The sequence below is a fragment of the Amblyomma americanum genome, chromosome 1 (genome assembly GCF_052857255.1).
Source record: "Amblyomma americanum isolate KBUSLIRL-KWMA chromosome 1, ASM5285725v1, whole genome shotgun sequence".
Classification (NCBI taxonomy): Eukaryota; Metazoa; Arthropoda; class Arachnida; order Ixodida; family Ixodidae; genus Amblyomma; species Amblyomma americanum.
The window spans coordinates 285,946,907-285,966,384 of record NC_135497.1 but is presented as its reverse complement, the minus strand read 5'-3'; the positions used below and the strand labels follow the sequence as shown (position 1 = coordinate 285,966,384).

Below are 19,478 nucleotides of genomic sequence, written 5' to 3'. Positions count from 1 at the left end.
ATGAACGTCGCACACTTTGCATGTTTTGCTGAGTAGCTTGTCAGCGCAGGGGATCGCTCTAGCCCACCTCTCTCGAAGCAGCGGGTCCGATGGTGGAGCAAAAAAGTTTCTCTTTTCTGGGTTGCTTCGGTACCCACTCGTACAACCAGGCACGAAGCAGCAGGTCGGCATGCTGGCTGAATTTCAACGCAGTTGAAGTTAAAAGGCAAAACAGGTAGATGAGTGCAGCTCTTGGTGGAAAAAACGGCTGGACGGCAGCAGCAGGCCGTGGAAATCGACGACTTCTTGCAGCGTCCAAATCACTCGCTTCTCACTCCGTTACAGCAAACGGCTGACATTTAACGATATTCACGAAGTAGTCGCACGTTCAACTAAATGAAAACTAAAGCGACACAAACACGCAAAAAAAAAGCAGCAACACGAAAAAAAAAAAATCACCCACGCACGCGCCGCAAGCCAAACGTTGGCGCAACCGGCGACCGCAGCGCCCTCACACTCCCTAGGGACAAATCGCGCCCGGCTCCAGCGTGGGAGTTTCGAAACTCAAGTATATCTATAAACGTTGATCCTAGCAACAAACAAATGTTGCTAGGGACAGGTAATTCTAGGGAGGCCCCAGAGCTAGGGACTGCTGGGGACGGACTGAAGGCGTTTGACAAAGAAAACGGCCGGTTCTTGGCTCTGCCATTATTCGCGCGCGCCGGTTCTTGGCTCTGCCATTATTCGCGCGCACAGTCAGCAAGTTTTTTGAAAGGCAAACGTGCTGTTGCGCGTAGTTTGTCGGCTCTATTGTAGCGCGCCGCGCGCTGGTGCTGTCTGCGAAATTCACGGCCGATTGTATTAACAGCAATTGTTGGCTTCTGTGAAGCGTGTAGCGTTTCTGTCGACCAGCATTTCGACAATGAGCATGACCAGTGCAGATGAAGAGACTCTTTTGAGCCCGGAGCTTGCGCTGGGAATGACCGAAGAATATGAGTATCACGAGAGTTTGCCGAAATTGAATGAATCCAGCATCGAGAAGCCGGCAGGGACATCTGTGGTATGTGCAGGTTTTAGTGTCGGCAGTACTTTTGCACGTGAAACCAAATACAGGCGCGATGGAAAGAAACGCGAACAAAGCGGAGACTAGACACACCGCTGTTCGCATTTCTTTTCATCACGCTTTTACAAAGACACTAGAGTCGTCTGTGGTCTGTGATGCATTCTAGGGCGACTCTAACGTCTTTTTTTTTGCCTGTCTGGTAAAAGCGCGATCAAAAGAAATTCGGAACGCGTAGGCGCCGCGTTCGCATCTCTTTAAATCGCGATAGTACATACGAGCAGAACGTTAACCGTACTGTGTGTCTAATGTATGTATAGATTTTGATGTTTTGTTTTTGCTGTCATGTCCGAAGCACACATGTCAAAACCACTGAAAGCGTTTGACAATTAGTCGTTCAGCGTGTGTTACTGCGGTGGACAAGTGTTGTGGACGGCAGGCAGATCGGAGTTTACCTTTTGTTAGACCGAGAGTGGAACAGTCCTTAACTGAGCAAGACGTATTAGAAACGTTTAACAATGGGAAAACGCGACAAGAACGGAGGAAAACGCAATTTACATGCACAAGACGCAGCGCTGCTTCGTGTCTTGTGCACATTGTGTTTGAGTAAAGCTGAGATTGGGCGAGTTAATAAGCATTCATGGTGGGTGAACAGCGCAACAAAGGCGGGACAAAGGCAAGACAAGCGCTGACTAGCAACTGAGTTTATTGAAGAACAAAGTGGTAATATATAGTGAACGTAAACAATAAAATATAAAAAAACGACAAAAGGGGGTAAACAACTTATGCCATGTGCAAGTCCAGATATTGAATTTTCTTGCCACTTAATGTCACAGAAGGATTGCTGATGCACTTTTCTCCTAGATTATAAATGTGATATGCTTCCATGATTTCTAGGGTCCCCTTGTTCTTATGGTAGAAGAGCACTGCTTTCTTGTACAGCGGTAATTCGCATTTGCATTTTTAAATATATTTTATTGTTTACGTTCACTATATATTACCACTTTTAATTCTTCAATAAACTCAGTTGCTAGTCAGCTCTTGCCTTTGTTGCGCTGTTCACCCACCATGAACACAGTGTGTTTCTCTGCCCTGTTCCCACAAAGTGATGAGCGTTTCTAATCACCTTTTGTTATACTGAGAGTGGAATAGGCCTAAACTGAGCAGGACGTGTTACAAACATTTAGCTATGTAAAAACAGGACAGGGACGCAGGGAAACAACTCGCATGCATGAGACGCTGCGGTGTGTCATGCACTTGTTTCTCTGCCCTGTTCCCACAAACCGTTAAGTGTTGTAGCATTACTAATAAAATTGTGAGTCAAGCAAAATTGTTAGTCACGTAGCATGGCTGTACAGTAAAAAAAAATTCTGGAGATGCGATGCTATGCCACTTTTTTTTTTTTCGCCCACTGTTTGACCACGTACACTTCTTTGTTTCAACAACTGTTGCGTTGCTTCAAGCTTCACTTGAAGGTCGGCGCTTAGCTGTGTTTCATTTAGTGTGTTCCATCCTTTCGTGCTGTTAACTGTAACCATACCAACTTGCTTGCCATTTTTAGTGCTGTTATAATGAAATTGGATTTTTTTCATTTAGTCTGATTGTCTGTGATGTGCTGGTTTGCAGGTATCTCACTCATCACGAAAAGACCTCTCAGTGGTGGATGAATTTTGGGAGCTACACGACCCAAACCCAGATGTGCACAGGCTTTTTGATGAATTTAATGAGGCCTACTTTTATGGCAAGCTGAACGAGGTTGAAGTGCGCTGGAGCCGGCGCATGGTCCTGTGAGCATGACTTTTTTTTATGCTTAGATGAATTTCTGCATTATTTAGGTTTGCATGTGCCGTGTGGATGCTGTGAGCACTCGATTGTTTGACTTTACTAAACTCAAATACCAAAGTTGCAATTTTGTTGTGAGGGTGTTGTGCTCTAATATGGCTAATTTGCATTATTTAAAGATTTTTTTAGAAGCTAGTACTTCCATAAATTTCTGTTGACATTGTTCAACAAGCTTTCACTTTTGCACCCATACTGAAGTACTGATAATGTACAAATTCATTGTCCATTATTAGTACTTATTTAAATCTGAAGGTCCTTAACATTTGTCTTCTACACTTTGCACAGACTGTAGAGTCATCAACATACCTGTCGAGCGCTCGAACTGCGTGCTGTCTGCACTCTGCAGCGCACAGAGCGATGTCTAGCAGCAGTGCCTTGTTCCAGATAACGCATATCTGATTATGGTCTGAGCATCAGACATGCGCTATCTCGAATCAAGCGCTGCTGCTAGCTGCAGCCGCTCTGTGCGCTGCAGCTAGCACTTCTGGATATTAGGGGAGCCTACGACAACAGTATTCAAGAGGATTTGTGGGACATACTGGACACATTGGATGTTGAAGATGGAGTAATTAATCTTTTAAAAGATATATATATATATAAGGGTAACAGAGTGCTTATAAAATGGGAAAAAAATGTATCAGAGCCTAGAGATACAGTGGGGGCTTAGGCAAGGATGTCCTCTGTCTCCTTTGTTGTTCATGTTGTACCTGCAAGGGTTAGACACCAAACTGGAGAGGAGCGGACTAGTCAACCTTTTTTTTTGGAGTCAAGGAGAATGGATTAAACAGTCATTACCAGGACTAATTTACGTGGATGATAATGTGCTAATGGCTGGCAACAAGGAAGCTTTGCAGAAGTTTATAGACTTTTATGGTACAGAGGGAGACAGATTAGGTTTCAAGTTTAGTAAGGAAAAATCTGTAATGACATTTAGTGATGAGGGCAGCGAGCATAGAATACAAAAGTTCATGCTAGAAGTAGTGGATGAGTACAAGTATCTTGGGGTGCGGATAAATAGCATTGCTGAGTATCTGACTGAGCATGAAAAATATGTCATGAATAAAGCTAATAGGAATTTAGCTGTCATGAAAAATGTGGAATTACAAGAGGCATGAAGTGGTAAGGGGGACCTGGAAAGGGATGATGGTTCCTAGTCTGACATTCGTCGGTGCGGCCCTGTGCATGAGACCAGATTTTCAAGCAAGGTGAGAAATCAAACAACGCTGCGTAGGGAGGCTAGCTTTGGGAGCACATGACTATACACCAAATTGGGGGGTACAGGATGATATGGGATGGGCGTCGTTTGAGAGCAGAGAGGCTAGCAGTAAGATAGCATTTGAGGAGTGATTGAGAAAAATGGGGGAAAAGCAGTGGGCTAGGAAAGTTTTCAGGTACCTGTACATAAGGAATGTTGACACGAAATGGAGAAAGCAAACTAGAAAATTGACAAGCAAATATCTGGACAGTAGTAGGGGGCAAATCGGCAATTATTTGTTAGGAAAAAAGTTAAAGAAACAGAGAGAGCTCTGTAGAAAACAGGGATGCTGACGAAATTGGCACTGGGAACGTACAGGATCTTTAAGCAGGAAATTGCAAAAGAAAATATCTGTGATCAGGCCAGGACGGGAGTTTTGCAGACTAGGACATATAGATTCGGGTACCACGAGATGGACACGTGCGTTGCATGCGGAGAGGAGGAGGAAATGACTGAACACTTGATACTTTTCTGTAAAGGGCTTCGCCCTACAGTGCAAAGCAGCGGGGCTGATTTATTCAAAGCAATGGGGCTTGAGGACAGTGAAGGAAAAGTGGATTTTAAGCAGGTAGAAGTAACCAAGCGAAGGTTTTCTGATTGATGGCTAAAATTAAGACAAGAGTAAAATTTCACAAGTCATGGCTAGGTGGCTTGAACCACTGCCCGATTTAAAGGGTTCAGATTTTTTCATCCATCCAGTGCAGATGGCACAGAGTTTGGGCGCTCTAGACAGGTCTATGGACGACTTTACAACTGCTAATGCACATTTAGTTATTTTCTGCCTAAACAATTCTTGCAGGTGAAGTTGAATTAGCTATTCAATGTAGGCGTTATCGCCAGCTATGTAAGTCACTGAGAGCAGCAGCAATTTTCTCAGCCGAAGCATTTCAGCCTTTGCATTGCCTTGATGGCTAGAGGGTGAAGTGAAACGTCCTTGTGTATGCATTTCAGCTGTTCTGGGTTGTGCGAATATAAAGTGAATGGTGGACTGTGCACCGTGAAACTCAGCGAGCCCCTTCTGAAGTTTCGGCCAAGAAAGGATCTGGTGGAAACACTGCTGGTGAGCACTTGCCTCCATCAGGATGTGTAGACATGAGTGACCCTGCAACCCAGTTTTTTCATCGTGCTTGATTGTAAACTTGGAGCAACTAAGCAACACACTGTTAACAGCCTGTTTGCTTTGATAATGTGGCATGCTGTTCAAGTATGCACTGTTTGGTATGTTCAGAAAAAACCAGCAAGGGTTGGGTGATGAGTTTCTGCTTCTATTGAAGCATTGATTCAGTCTTGATTTTTTTGTGCCAGGGGTAGTGTTCCTAGCCACTGAGCCACTGCAGCATGTACCTAGTAATATATTGATGTGTATAGTTACAGAGGGGGCAATGTTAACTTTGCCATATAAAGGCTTACAAATGATGGCTAAATATGGCTGTAAGTAAGTAATACAAGTGATGATGTAAGTATGCTTCAGGCATGACAGCTCACATGGTCAGGCACCACACTTGCTTCCTTGTGTAATATTTTTCTGTGACCGAGCTGCTAATTTGTGTTGACTTTGACTCCATTCTGTGTAACTTTCAAAATGTGTGCATGATTTCAAAATGTGTGCATGACTTATTGTCTAGATATACATTCAGAAACTTCCCGAGTAGCAGTGCAATGTTGTGTTGTCAGTTGCAGTCCCCAAATTCTTTAAATACACTCAAGCCTACTTATAATGGCCGCAGATATAACGAATGCTTGGTTATTGCGAACTAGGGTGGTGCTACTGTCAGAATATGTATTAGGGCAATGAAAAGTAATCTCATAGAATGAACTAAAGAATGAGCCGCACCACTCGGTTATAGCGAACGCCATCTGATTGACTGTCAGGTTTGTGTCGAGCCAACTGCAAGTGGGCTTGACTGTTTTGCATTGTTATACTAATTTACGTGTTTTATTCTGTTATAGCATGAGATGATCCATGCCTACCTCTTAGTGACCAAGGTGTGTTATTGTTTCATTCTTTCGCTTTTTTTTTTCTTTCTGGAAAAATTGCTGGAAAAAAAAGTGGACAGTGCACATCCTCTCACTTCTGTCTTGTTTTTTTACTTGCCAGCCCCTGCACACCATACGTGGTGCAAAACTTACAATGAAAAAAAACCACTTTTATGCATAATTATAACCATAGTTCATCATGCTTTGTGCGGGCATATGATAAACATATCTCTGGTTTTCACATCATGCTGGTGACTCATTTGCTACTTCCATGGAAATTGAATTAATGAACTAAATGTTCCATGAGCTCAATTTGTGGATGCACTTAAGAAGGAATGCTTTTCTCTTATATGAGTGTTAGTGGACAAGGTTACCACAAGAGTAGTGCAGTAAAATGGATAGTTAGGTGAGGTGTTGCACGTTCAGTTTGGAATGCATCATTACATGCAAAGCTACAGAAAGATATGCAGAACCACCACCCTGCAGTCCAGCACTACTGATTGTACTGGTGCTTTGTGCAACTAAGCACAATTTGTTCCATTGCTGTAGCCACGAATCGTACAGTTATTCTTGATTGGGCTGTTGGCATAGTTTCATACAACAGACAATGCATCTTCCATACTTGCTCGTGCTTCTAAAGAATGACATACCCGAAAGCAGCAATATACTTTTTTCAGGTGCACTTTTGCCGCTGTTCGTTGCAACAGTAGTGCATCAAGATTGAAACCTCGCAGTTGTGAGTTTAGTTCCGGTCTTGTGTGGTTTTCTTTCAAAGGTGCTTTGAAACATCTTCTGAGGAGAGTACATAAACTCACTCAACCACTGCATTTTGTTGTCATGAACACTTTATGCCTTATATAATAATACACTTATACACAAAGAACCCACAATCCTGCACGAAAGTTGGTGAGCCCTTTCTGGCGACCTTTTCATGCTTGCGCCCTCCTCTGTTTCACGCTCCTGCGTATGCCGGAGAATAGATGGCTATTAGTTAGATTCTTTCAGACGTCGCACAGCTACTATGGTCGCGGCTAGTGAGCTGCGTCGCTGTGGCAGATCAGGAAGCTTGCCTCCCGGGAAATTCCCATGCGTGCTTGCGATGGGGTCAGCAGAGGAGCAGCGACCTCGCAATATGCAAAAAGTGATGAGAGGAAAGGAAAAGGCTCAAAAGCCATTCAAATTCAGATTTTGACTACAAATATCCAAGCTTCTGTAAAACGCATTTAAAAAATTCTTGCTGGAGGATACTTGTGAAGCTGCATCCTTTAACGTCCCAAGCATACCGCAACTTTATTGAGAGCCTCTTTAATGTGTTAGCATTAGAACCCCCACTGCCGCGATTTCTGTCCATCAGTGTTGGTCTCTGAAGCCTCCAAGAAAGTGAAAAAGCTTACTGTACCTATAACTTAAATGGGATTCGAATCCATGGTAGCGCAAACAGATTAGCTTCACTTGCTGCTGCTTTAGATCACTTGGCCATCGCCATAGCCTCTCTCCCCATGTGTTAAACTACCAACCTCTCATGCTGCGCTCACATTGCAAGCACTAGCTTGTGCAGCTGTGCACAGAGGGCCTAGTTTGACTATTTTGTGTCACTGCGCAAAGAGGGCACCACAAGTCAGTGCGAGCCAATTCGATTTCACTTTTGGGCACTTTTTCACCTTCTGTGATATGGTATGAGCACATTTTGCATCTTTGCCATAGCAGAACGTTATTCAAAACGAACACTGGGTTCACAGGAAAAAGAAGCCTAGAATAAAGAAGGCTATCTGTCTATATTCCAGAAGGGAAGAATGAGATGGCCACTTGCACTTGTTTATGGCAATGTTGTCAACGTGCATGCCAGTTCTTTTAAGCCTTTCAAGCATGTAGAATTTTGATTCCTGCTTCTTTTTGTTGCCATGTGTGTTTTGTTTTCTGTAGCATTCCTTCTGTTTCAAATTAAAGGCTGTCCTTATTCCCACACTTCCAGTTCCTGCCGTTCAGCCTGCATGCATGTCACTCGTATTCCGTTACTATCTGCACTTCTTACTGCTCACTGCCATATATGCAGTTACAGTCAACAACCGAATATTTGGACTCTTGATTATTCGGACTTTTTTTGTGGCACCACGACATGGCACTTAGAGCCAATGTATAAGGGCATCTGAAATTTCGGATGCACTCAACTGACTGCTCGAGCCTCTTTCGCACTCACAGTCAATGCACAAGAAGCCATATAATGAATTAATGTATATAGTGGAACCACGTTAAAGCAAACACGCACGGGAGATCGAAAACTTGTTAAAACAAAACGAAATTCAAGCCTAAATGGCGGGGCTAGTATGCTCCGCGAGTCGGCACATTGTGCCCGTGTGGTTTCGAATTCATACCGTTCTTGGACATTGTCCACTGCTTCAAATTTGGTACAGTAGTTACAGCTCGCAAAAGTCATCTATGCCGAGCCTTTCGTCCCGAACCCGGGAAGAGGTGGCAGAGAAGCGCGTGGATGGCATACGGCGTTATTAAGACGGCGAACGCGTAAGAAAATGATGGTGCATTTCAAAGCGATATGAGCGCACCCGGAGCAAAATGCAGCGCAACCCTGATTTTTCTATCCCAAAACTGTCAACAACTGGCGTTTTGTTGACAGGCAATACACATCTCATTATGCGCAAGCTGCCGCAGCGTGCATATCACCGGTTATGGTGCTGATTTTGGCTCTACGTAGTTGTTAGGCCTAACCACAAAAACCAACACTGATGGAGTGATTGCTTCGGTCGTTTGTCGGTTGTTATCATTTCGCCATCTTCGCCTTGACGTTGTGGGTCCTTCGTACTGCGGGCACAATGCAGTTCCTGCAGCGGCGGCTTCGCTTTCGCGTTCAGACTTTGTACCAACCCGTGCGTTCATCGGCGATATGCCGGAGGCAGTATGGTCATCATTCGCAGAGCTCATGAAAGCGGGTGCCCGCCATCGTCTGTGTACGCGACGCGTGCCGAGATTTAATCATGAGGAGCTTGAGAATGTGCACATCATTACCCCTTCCTCGGGCATGTTGGAAATGTTATAGTGATTTTTTCGGTGAAATTTGATTTTTCAGAAAAATTTCTTTTTGGGCTTTAAAGGAAATGTCACAGTGTCAGATCCTGGTGGACACCGAAACCGTGCCACAAGGGTAGGAAGGAAGGTCGGAGTGAGAGAGAAAGAGGTGCTGTGTGGAGGGCTCCGGAATAATTTAGACCTCCTGGGGATCTTTGACGTGCACTGCCATTGGACAGCATACGGCGGGCCGCATTTCTGCCCTATTTTTTGGACAATCTTGTTGTCCCTAGAGAATCCGAAAAATCAGTCGTCGACTGAAGTTTGATGCTGAGTTGGGATACAGCATGAACATTTGCTGTGTAGATTTCAAATTTTTTTTGCACATTTCTCATCTTGTACAGCACAATAGCGATGCCATTTCTCACTCACATTAATTGACACCACCATTAGAAGAAACGGTCCTGTTTCTGGTGCTTTTAAGGACTGTTGGCTTCTCTTGTATCATGTTACACTGTCACTCCTGTGCAGTTTATATTGCTGTGTCTTGGGCTGGGTGGCTTGGGCCTGTCCGTTGTATGGAGTTTGCATATCGTACCCTTCTGTTTTCTCTTTTTTACATTTTTAATGCATGCATGTTGAAAACTTAATTCATACCAAGTTGATCACCTGATAGAAATGCTACCACCTGTATATGAGGAGGTAGGTGGTGGGTGTGGGACAAGTGCTTATGAATGTATAATTGTTGGTAGGTTGGGATATTCAAAGTTGGGAAAGCTCTGTGATTTTGAGGATGCCCTTGCAATATTGACCTCAGCTGAAGAGAAACAAAGGGTTCAAGCATCTGTCAGAGGCTGTAAAAAGGTACTGGCATATGCAGTTGAAATTCTTGATCGCATTCTTGGTTCCCTGGGAGTTGCAATCTAAGTGAGTGAATTCCCATTGTACAACTCTCTAGCTTTTTTCTTTCCATAATATCTCACATGCGTTGACTTAACAGCAGTTCAGTGCTTTATGACAGAGTAAAAAGGTGAAATGTGCAAGAGTTGGCATGTGTTAACAGAGTGCATGCAGGCAGTGTATGTAAACACTGATGGCCTATGTCTACGCTGTGTAGATTTCAAATTTTTTTTGCACATTTCTCATCTTGTACAGCACAATAGCGATGCCATTTCTCACTCACATTAATTGACACCACCATTAGAAGAAACGGTCCTGTTTCTGGTGCTTTTAAGGACTGTTGGCTTCTCTTGTATCATGTTACACTGTCACTCCTGTGTAGTTTATATTGCTGTGTCTTGGGCTGGGTGGCTTGGGCCTGTCCGTTGTATGGAGTTTGCATATCGTACCCTTCTGTTTTCTCTTTTTTACATTTTTAATGCATGCATGTTGAAAACTTAATTCATACCAAGTTGATCACCTGATAGAAATGCTACCACCTGTATATGAGGAGGTAGGTGGTGGGTGTGGGACAAGTGCTTATGAATGTATAATTGTTGGTAGGTTGGGATATTCAAAGTTGGGAAAGCTCTGTGATTTTGAGGATGCCCTTGCAATATTGACCTCAGCTGAAGAGAAACAATGGGTTCAAGCATCTGTCAGAGGCTGTAAAAAGGTACTGGCATATGCAGTTGAAATTCTTGATTGCATTCTTGGTTCCCTGGGAGTTGCAATCTAAGCGAGTGAATTCCCATTGTACAACTCTCTAGCTTTTTTCTTTCCATAATATCTCACATGCGTTGACTTAACAGCAGTTCAGTGCTTTATGACAGAGTAAAAAGGTGAAATGTGCAAGAGTTGGCATGTGTTAACAGAGTGCATGCAGGCAGTGTATGTAAACACTGATGGCCTATGTCTACGCTGCAAGCAGGCTAGCCACAGCGCCTGTGTCATCCCTTCACTCTTCATGCGAAAGATTAGATGGGGCTTTTGATGAATTGAGTCATTTATTTGCAGTTTGGTTTTAGAAGTAGCATTTGAAACTACAGTTTTTGGTTAATATTTTCTCTTCAGTGATACTTTTGTGTCTGCCTGTCTTTCTTTTTTCCCCACTGGTGAAAGGTAGTTATATGAATTTTGATTTGGGTAGAAATGACCTCATACATTCGGTTAAATGCTTAATTTTGTTGAGTGGCCCTTTTGCAGAGGCATTTTATGGCAAAGCGCTTGAGAAAACACTTTCATTACAATTTACAAGGTGAAGATTAAATGCTTTCTCAAGCATAATGTGCATGTAGTTAACGTTTTGCTTTCGTATTGCTACAAATAGTACACTTTATATGGCTATATCAGTCTAGCTTGCCAGTAGTGTGATCATGCATTTCTCCTGAGTTAACAGGGAGACTTATCTTTTCCTGTCCAGTAGGCTTTGGTACTCTGAGCTGTGGTAACCACTTGTGTGCTCTGAAAGCTGTTCACCCAGCTTCTGGCAGCAGCAAATATGGCTCTGTGTCCTCTTTTTATCTCTGTGATTGCTTTTTCATCACAAAGTTGTTACTGGGAGAAGTATTGATTATTCATGTAAATATCGCTGTCCTATAGTTTACTGAATTTGCAACAAAGGCACTGTAATGTGCAGTTCTGTAGGGCACAATCTATCAGCTGTTTGCAATGCAAATGATGACATGCTTCTATATTATCATAGTTTAGCATTGTCATTGATGCCTTTCTTTGGTTGCATTGCATTTGACTGTTAAAGCTTGCATGACTAGAAATGTGGGCAGTAGGTTGGGAGTAATTTGTGTATGCACATGCATACATGGGCACTGCAGATTTATCTCCAATTGACCATCACCTTTTATAATGCACTTGTTAAATGGTTTCAGTGCTTCCACATCCTGGCAGTTGTAGCAGCTCTTTCAGGGGCACTGCATAAATAATTTATTGCTTTTTTTGTGTGTGTGTGTGCACAGGGTCAAAGGGCTCATGGACCAGAATTTCATGAGCACATGGATCGTATTAACAAAGCCAGTGGAGCAAACATCACTGTGAGTTGGCCTATTTAGTTTCATGCATCTGCCTTGGTTGTAACATTTGCCTTTGTAGCAACTTGAATGCATTATCTAATGTTGTTATTCAGTCACATGTGAAAGTGGCCCAGCCTTGTTTAGTGCTGTATAGTATTGCTGAGTTTCAGGTAACATTGCATTATTTTACTGTAGCTTCTGCAGATTCATTAATGCACTGTTAAACAATGAAGACATTATGAAGACTATACAAAAGGTTGTACCAGGTTCCGCTTTCTGGTGCTTGTTGTGTTGTTCTAAAGATGGTGAAAATATAAACACATGATTTCATGTTTTTTTAACCTGGCCAGGTGTTCCACCACTTTCATAAGGAGACGGACTACTACCGTACCCACTGGTGGCGCTGTAATGGCCCTTGCAAACATCTAATGCCATTCTTTGGCGTTATCAAGCGAGTCATGAACCGGCCACCATCTGAGAAGAATGTCTGGTGGGCTGAACACCAGCGCAAATGTGGTGGCACCTTCATCAAAATACGTGAACCAGACCCCAAAAGTAGTAAGCGCAAGCAAAAGGATGGTACTTTGCCAGCTAAAAATGGTGAGCTGGCCTCACATTTTGTTTCATTTGCTTACTGTGAAATGGGAGCTTTTGTATTTTCCTGCAAACTGTTTCTGCATGCCTGGCTCTCTTGCTTGGTCATCAACAACTATATTGCTTACCAACTTTCATAGTGTAGATACCGGACATTATTTTGTAGTGAAATGCTTTATAAATGTATCTTTTTTTCTCTTGTAAAGCTGCAAAGAAACCTAAATTGATGGATGGGGCAGACATCGGGACCCTGCCAACATTGCCAACTCAGCCAACATTGAAAGATTTTCTGGGCCAGAAAACACAGCCTGCAGAGCAAACCAGCAGGAAAAGCAGTGCTGCCGAAGTGAAGTTCATAAGGGACATTCTCTGCTCTGACAGTGAGTCCGATGATGACTGTGTTATAACAGCAGCTTATATGACAGTGAAGGAGTAAAGGAAAGGGCATTGGAAAGCTGGATGACGCAAGCACGTCATCGTCATCTTCGCTCACTCGTACAGACGTGGGTGCCACAGCAAATGTGAGCGCCTGAAATGTTTTAGCTCTCATTGAGTGTCCTGTCTGTGGGCACTTCATACAAGAGCAGTTTATAAATTCACATTTAGAAATGTGCCTTATTCAAGATGATTGATCAGTTTCCATGGCAAGTTTTTCTAATCAGCTGGGAATTTTAGCTGGTTTTATGCATAGTGTGCCAAATAAATATGTTAGGCTTAAGCTTAGCTAGCTTAGCTATTGTTGTCCACCTCTTAAAAATTTTTGTGGAAGAACAAATAAAAGTTTGTTCACACATAGATGCATCGTGTCTTGTAAATAGTATATATAACGTGCAATTTCCTGAAAGCACTATATCTACATTGTGCACCTTCGTACGAATGCCACAAGGGGCATGTTTCTCACTTATAGGTGATTGCTCTTCTAAGATCTCTGGCTTGTTCATCATCAAATATTGCACAGAGATGACATTCTATCTGCTTCGTATATTGAAGGGTACAAAAACAAAATTCCAAATGCAAACTACGATTTTTTCAACGTATGAAGATTCCTTCTAGCAAGTTTCAGTTCCATGTGTTGAGGGGAACATAATTTGATTTTGAACATTGTCTCAGTAGCTGCTTGTGTAAAGGTACACTTGCTCCAATTATTGTGGCATCACTGAACCCAGTGTTTCACAGGAACGAGTGTTTGCCAGTGACTCCAACGTCGTCGGGAATGTGGTAATCCTTGTTGGCCGTGACTTGATGAAGTGCACTCCAAAGCTGGCACTGACAGAGGCTGAAATTGCCATTACAAAATCATTTGTATTTAATTATTTATGCCATGTAGTGGTATTTACAGCTCATTTTAATTACTGTGCCCTTAAGCCTCTTTCAGGGCAAAAACTTTAATGCACTGAGCACTAGTGCATGCCTGGTGAGTGCAGTAGAAGTGAGAAGACCAGTGTCTCCCAGTACAGAAATGGGGGAACATGCAACAAAAATTTGATCGATGACGAAGAGAAATATGCAGTGTAGAGTACATTGCCATACTATCATTATTTCATTAAATGCCAAACAAGCATCTTGTTGCAGATAATCAGTAGCATTGGCAATCTGCACCTTTGCAAATTGGCAGACATTTAGATTACACAGTGGGCTTTCATGCAGATGGAAGCTTGATGGAAGTTTTCCTGTGCAAAATCGGTTAGGGGTCATAGCTACTTTGCTAGTTGCAGTTGGTTCCATGAGCTGTCAGAACATGTCTAAGATTTTGTGATGTACAGAGACAACTTGCTACTACAAGTCTGGCAGTTTTTGTACATGGCACATTATCAAATGTTAACATGCATTGGCCAGTGGTTGAAGTAGATGCTTTCAGGTGCATTGCATAAAGTTGACTTGAAGGCTTTAAGTGCACTCTGCACTGGTTTTAGCACATTCTCCAGATTTCTGTTCTTTGATAGGCAGCTTTTGTGTGGCAGGTACACAGGAACAAATGCAGCTGCTTCAAACAGCAACATTTAGTTTACGGGAGAGACTTGTAACTACCAAATATTTAAAGAAGGCATTGCCAAATGAATTCAACCTCCACAGCATAGAGCATACAGCATAGAGTCATCCTTGCACTGAACTCCATTTGATGTGCAGCTGTTATAGCTCCAAGCTGTGCTTTTGATTAATGCAATACCCTCAACAGGCATTTCTCTTTTGCAGCAGATGAACGGGCTGAGCCGATGTGTATCCAGAACGCATTGCCCCATCATGTTAGCTTCGAACAGGTGACGGGAACTTTGATGCCATCACAGCTCAACCAGCACAAATTATTTCAGAGTAGATAGGGCTGAAGTGATATAATGTCGAGGCATATGCTGCTCGCAGTCTCCAGTATAATCAATGGTTCGACGAAAACTCGTCTGGTCAGGCATTGGATTAAGGAATGCAGTCACAGAAGCTTTATGAAGTTGCAAAACATCTTGACTTCTTGACGTGGTCAGTGACTGCATTCCTTTTTCCCTTAGTCTCTAATATGGGTTGCATCTTTGAAGTATTGATGAAGACTTAGTCCTTTTTCTAGTGGTGAGCACCAAGTATGTGGTACAAGTATACCCAAGGCTTAGCTGTTGGTCATGTGTGTCCATGCCCCTCAAACAAACCACCAGGAGCTGGGATTGCAGGCTTCGGTGCTCCTTGCTAAATGTTTCAGAAGCTGAGAGATGTCACACTATCTACCGACCAACACCGATCTATCTTTATATCCAGGTTGCAAGACACAACACTTTTCTTGTCATTCAGTCTTCAGAAATAAAATTCATTACCAAGTAACACCAATTTATCGCACTTATGTCCATATTGTAAGGCACTACGCTTGCCACTTGCAGTCATTGGAAATAAAATTCAATTTAAGGGATTCGATATTGATACGTAGTGGAAAGTATTAACCACACAAATACCTCAACTTTGAGATTCTGTGTCAGAACTCTTTAAATTTCCTCTGAACCATTTCTGCAAGATCTTTATATGTTTGATGCTCGCGTCTTTTTCATGACATTTGCACACTGGCCAGAAATGTTATGTGCCCAAGTGAAAGGCATGTCGCCAGCATCCTTGCATGAAAAGGAGGTGGCATTTATAACCATGTCACAAACGTGTTCTAATCAAAAACTGAATTGCATCATGTGATGGACACAGCACCGAAGGGCGCACTGCACATGCTACAGGGATGGCATTGAGGGAACTGCTTTGAGCATTAATCCCTTGTAGCATGCTTGGTAACGTGGTGCTGAGAGGATAGAGAAAACCTTAAAAACTTTTGTCAGGGGCTTCTATTTATGAAAATTTGATCAGATAGCAAATGTCAAGTGGCACTGAAAAAATGAGGCAACAGCATATTTGTCTACTACATAGCAGTCTGCACAGAGGTAATGGTTAATGATTTACAATAAGCCCTCACTGCAGCAAAATTGTTGGGGTGGCAAAAAGCTTCCCCTGAAAGCTGCATTTTGAATAAAGTGGACATTTAAAAGGAGCTATATGAAGCAGGAAATGCAATCCAAGTACTTGAACAAATATATGGGTAACGGATGCTTGTTACTGCAGCCAAACACCACATATAAGCTCGAAAATAATACTGTTAGGAAGCATTTTGGTGCCAGTCGCCGATTTTCTTCTAAAGTATAGTTTATGCTAATCTGGGTCGTATAACGTAGCTTAAATATTTCTTTGCTGGGTTAAAACTGGCTGTGTGCTGGGCAATCTCCAGTATGGAGAAAATTTTCAGACTTCCAAAGCATGGAGGAAGGTTATAGGGCTTTTGTCACTCACATGTGTGCTTATACATATTGGCTGCACTGTTACGAGTGGTAATAAATGCTTAAAAGAGCTTTACCACCACAGGAAATACCCATCAATCCACTTTTTTTTTACCGCTACTATGAAATGTACTCGTACCGACTTCCAGCTCTTTGGACGCTCCTGAAGAACAGGAGAATGATAAAGCTTTGACCACACTCTCTAGATAGCCGCAGAAGTTCTAAAAGTAGCTAAGAATGAGCTTTTTATGGCATTAAACTTCCTTTCATGGCTGCTGCACCTGCAGTTCTGTCATCCAATATATTGCACAAAATTTCTATTGCCAGCTCTCTGGAGGATACACCTAGCAAGGCAGACATTTCACTTCGTCTGGGCACAGGCAGTTTCCACATAACTGCCTCTCACCATATCTTTGCCTTCAATTCCTATTTCCACAAAGTTCCCTTGCATCTGGTTTTTTCATCAGGGTTGAGGCCAGCTAAGATATATATGGTAGATGTTGGGCACATGAAATTGAATTGCAATAGTTTCCTGCACCCCTCCTTTGTTGCAGGTTACTGCCATATGGTGTAGATGGACAGAAGGAGCACGAGTAGAGTGCCAGCATGATCTTAGTAGCACTGTATGCATAGTCTGCTTGAAAAGACATAAAGCCAATAGTTGCAACCTGTGAAGCCATATGCAGTCGCACCAGGTTTTGCTGGCTTGCCATATATGTAACATGCAGAATCTGCCACAGCTGCACTTGAAGTAATGAAGTCTCTGAAAAAAAAACACTGCTGTTGGGACACGAACAAAACTCAAAGTAGCTACTGGAATACAGCAGGGATTTACTGTACTTTGCCTTACTATCCACATTTGCTGCCAAGATACATTACATGTAGTTTTCATGTGCCAGAGCAATGGGACGAGGAAGAAACAAACAGGACCGAGCGCGGAACTTCTGCGAAGGAAGTTCCGCGCTCTGTCCTTTTGGTTTGGTTTCTTCCTCGTCCCCAATCGAGTGATGAGGCACACTACATGGAGCTCTTCGGATTAATTTCAATCACCTAAAGGGTCTTAAATGAGCATCGCCACACATGGGCGTGCTTTTTTACACAAAACATGAGAGAGCCCCAGTCAAATGCGTTAACGAAATTGGGCAATAAAACATCCAAATAATAAAGGTTCAGTTAAGATCACAGTTACCATAACAAGTACACTGCTGTACCTCAGCTAATTTTTTTTTTGAAACAATGCAGAAACCGCTGCCAGATGCTGTCCACAAGAGGGCTAAGCTGCCAGATTTAACCAAGCTACTTTCCGGGGAAAAAAGAGTAAAAAGTTGCATCTTAAGCTGCAAATATCTACTCTGCATAGACAAGTATGCCGTTAATTTGGAAGCAACTTAAAGGAATGTGGTTTAAAAAACAATGGAAATTAACAGTAGATGCAGCTGCCAATATGGATGAAACTTACAAGCTCAAGAGAAGAAGCATTAGGTGCAGAAATGTGCCCTGATTTTACTACATTGCCTGAGGAAACATGCATGCACCAGTCGCCAGAGCTCCTTGGAAGAATTCCAAGCAACGCTGGTACAGATCGGGAGCACTGAGCCCAGCAAGAATAGAATACCCCCGCGCGGCAGTTATTAAGTGCAACGTAGCACAACACGAACTATATATGCTTTGCCAGCAGAGCTTTGCCCGGCAGGTGAGCAGAGCCAGACTTGAAGCGCGTCATGGAGGCGTAGGCGTTACTTATCCACTCAGACACATGCGACGGCAATGGGGGTGCTAGAATATGGTGCGAACGCAAATTCTCCGTACACAAGGGCGTAGGGTAGAGGACGAGTGGTTGCAGGTGCACCATGCTCAGCGCTGTGACAAACAGCTTGGACGCAGACAGCGCGCACGAGACGACGGCCAGTGCGACGGCGATGCCCAGGCTGCCCTTCAGAGACAACAGGATGGACAAGCCTGAGAGCAATACCATGGGGAGCAAGCAGTAGCCCGGAGCACGCTGACCGTGCAGCCTACTGAGATGCCGGACGCACTCATCAGGTTCAGCAGAGAATACATGGCCAAGAACCAAGAACACCGATTCCGTAGATGTAGCCAAAGTGCACCTTGCCCGTGAGCAGCAGGAAACCTCCGAACGCGAGGCAAAAGACTAAGAGTCCAGCCAGGTCAGTCTCCGGCAGTATGGCCGCGTCCGGGCCCTTCATGGGGTTCAACACTTACCGTCTTCTGCAATATGTGGTCGAAGTTGATGCCCAACTCTTCTAGCAGCAGCGGCTCGTTCCTAAAGTCGTCGTTCGATCCGTACGATTCCAAGCTGGAATCTGGCGTCAGGATGCTACCGGTGTAAGGCGACCCCTCTCCCACGTAGGTCGCGGCGATGGCGAAGTGCACGCCGCACTTTGCTCCTCTTCGGTTGCCATGGTAACGGCGCATAACTTCTCTCCCATGTACCGCGAAATGCTCGACTGGTAGCCCAGTGTAGCTCTCGCTAAAAAACCTGCTTCTGTTGTGTCTGCACTTCATTTATTGCACAACTAAGAACATGGTACAATACTGACACACAACATGGAAGCCATGCTGCCGGCACAACACACACACAGCGTCAATACGCACGCAAGTGCACGCATGCAGCTTGTGTCCACAGTTGCCAACACACGCACGGTACGCCGCCGCTTTTGGCACACAACACTTCCTCCCTTGTAATTTTTTTACAAATCCAGTTTCGATGGTGGTCGACGTACCCTCACTGGGCGACCTGTGATAGGATCAGGGAGGCTCACGGGAACTGCTACCCGAGGAGTATTAAGTTTGTCTTCTGGTGCACTCACACATGGATCACGTTGAGGTGATACAGATTTGTTTTCATCTGGAACACAAGCAGGTGATGTCTCGTTGTCCGGGGAGGTTTGCATACTGGGTAGGAATTCAGGTTCCGGATCCAGATGGCGTTTGTCGTCGGTGTAACCCTTGCGCAGTTGATCAGTGTGACGTTT

General features: G+C 43.6%; 1 protein-coding gene and 1 pseudogene across 1 annotated transcript; one reads left to right on the top strand and one right to left on the bottom strand.

Moving 5' to 3' along the window:
• Positions 1 to 707: 707 nt before the first annotated feature.
• Positions 708 to 13,433, top strand: LOC144097733 (DNA-dependent metalloprotease SPRTN-like). The gene is made up of 7 exons (XM_077630375.1): positions 708 to 1,039; positions 2,666 to 2,826; positions 5,088 to 5,196; positions 6,087 to 6,122; positions 12,047 to 12,121; positions 12,451 to 12,700; positions 12,901 to 13,433. The coding sequence occupies exons 1-7, from the start codon at positions 902 to 904 to the stop codon at positions 13,128 to 13,130; spliced, it is 999 nt and encodes a 332-aa protein (XP_077486501.1). The 5' UTR covers positions 708 to 901; the 3' UTR covers positions 13,131 to 13,433.
• A 4,797-nt stretch (positions 13,434 to 18,230) lies between these two features.
• Positions 18,231 to 18,918, bottom strand: LOC144118690 (protein YIPF5 pseudogene; annotated as a pseudogene).
• Between the last annotated feature and the right edge of the window lie 560 nt (positions 18,919 to 19,478).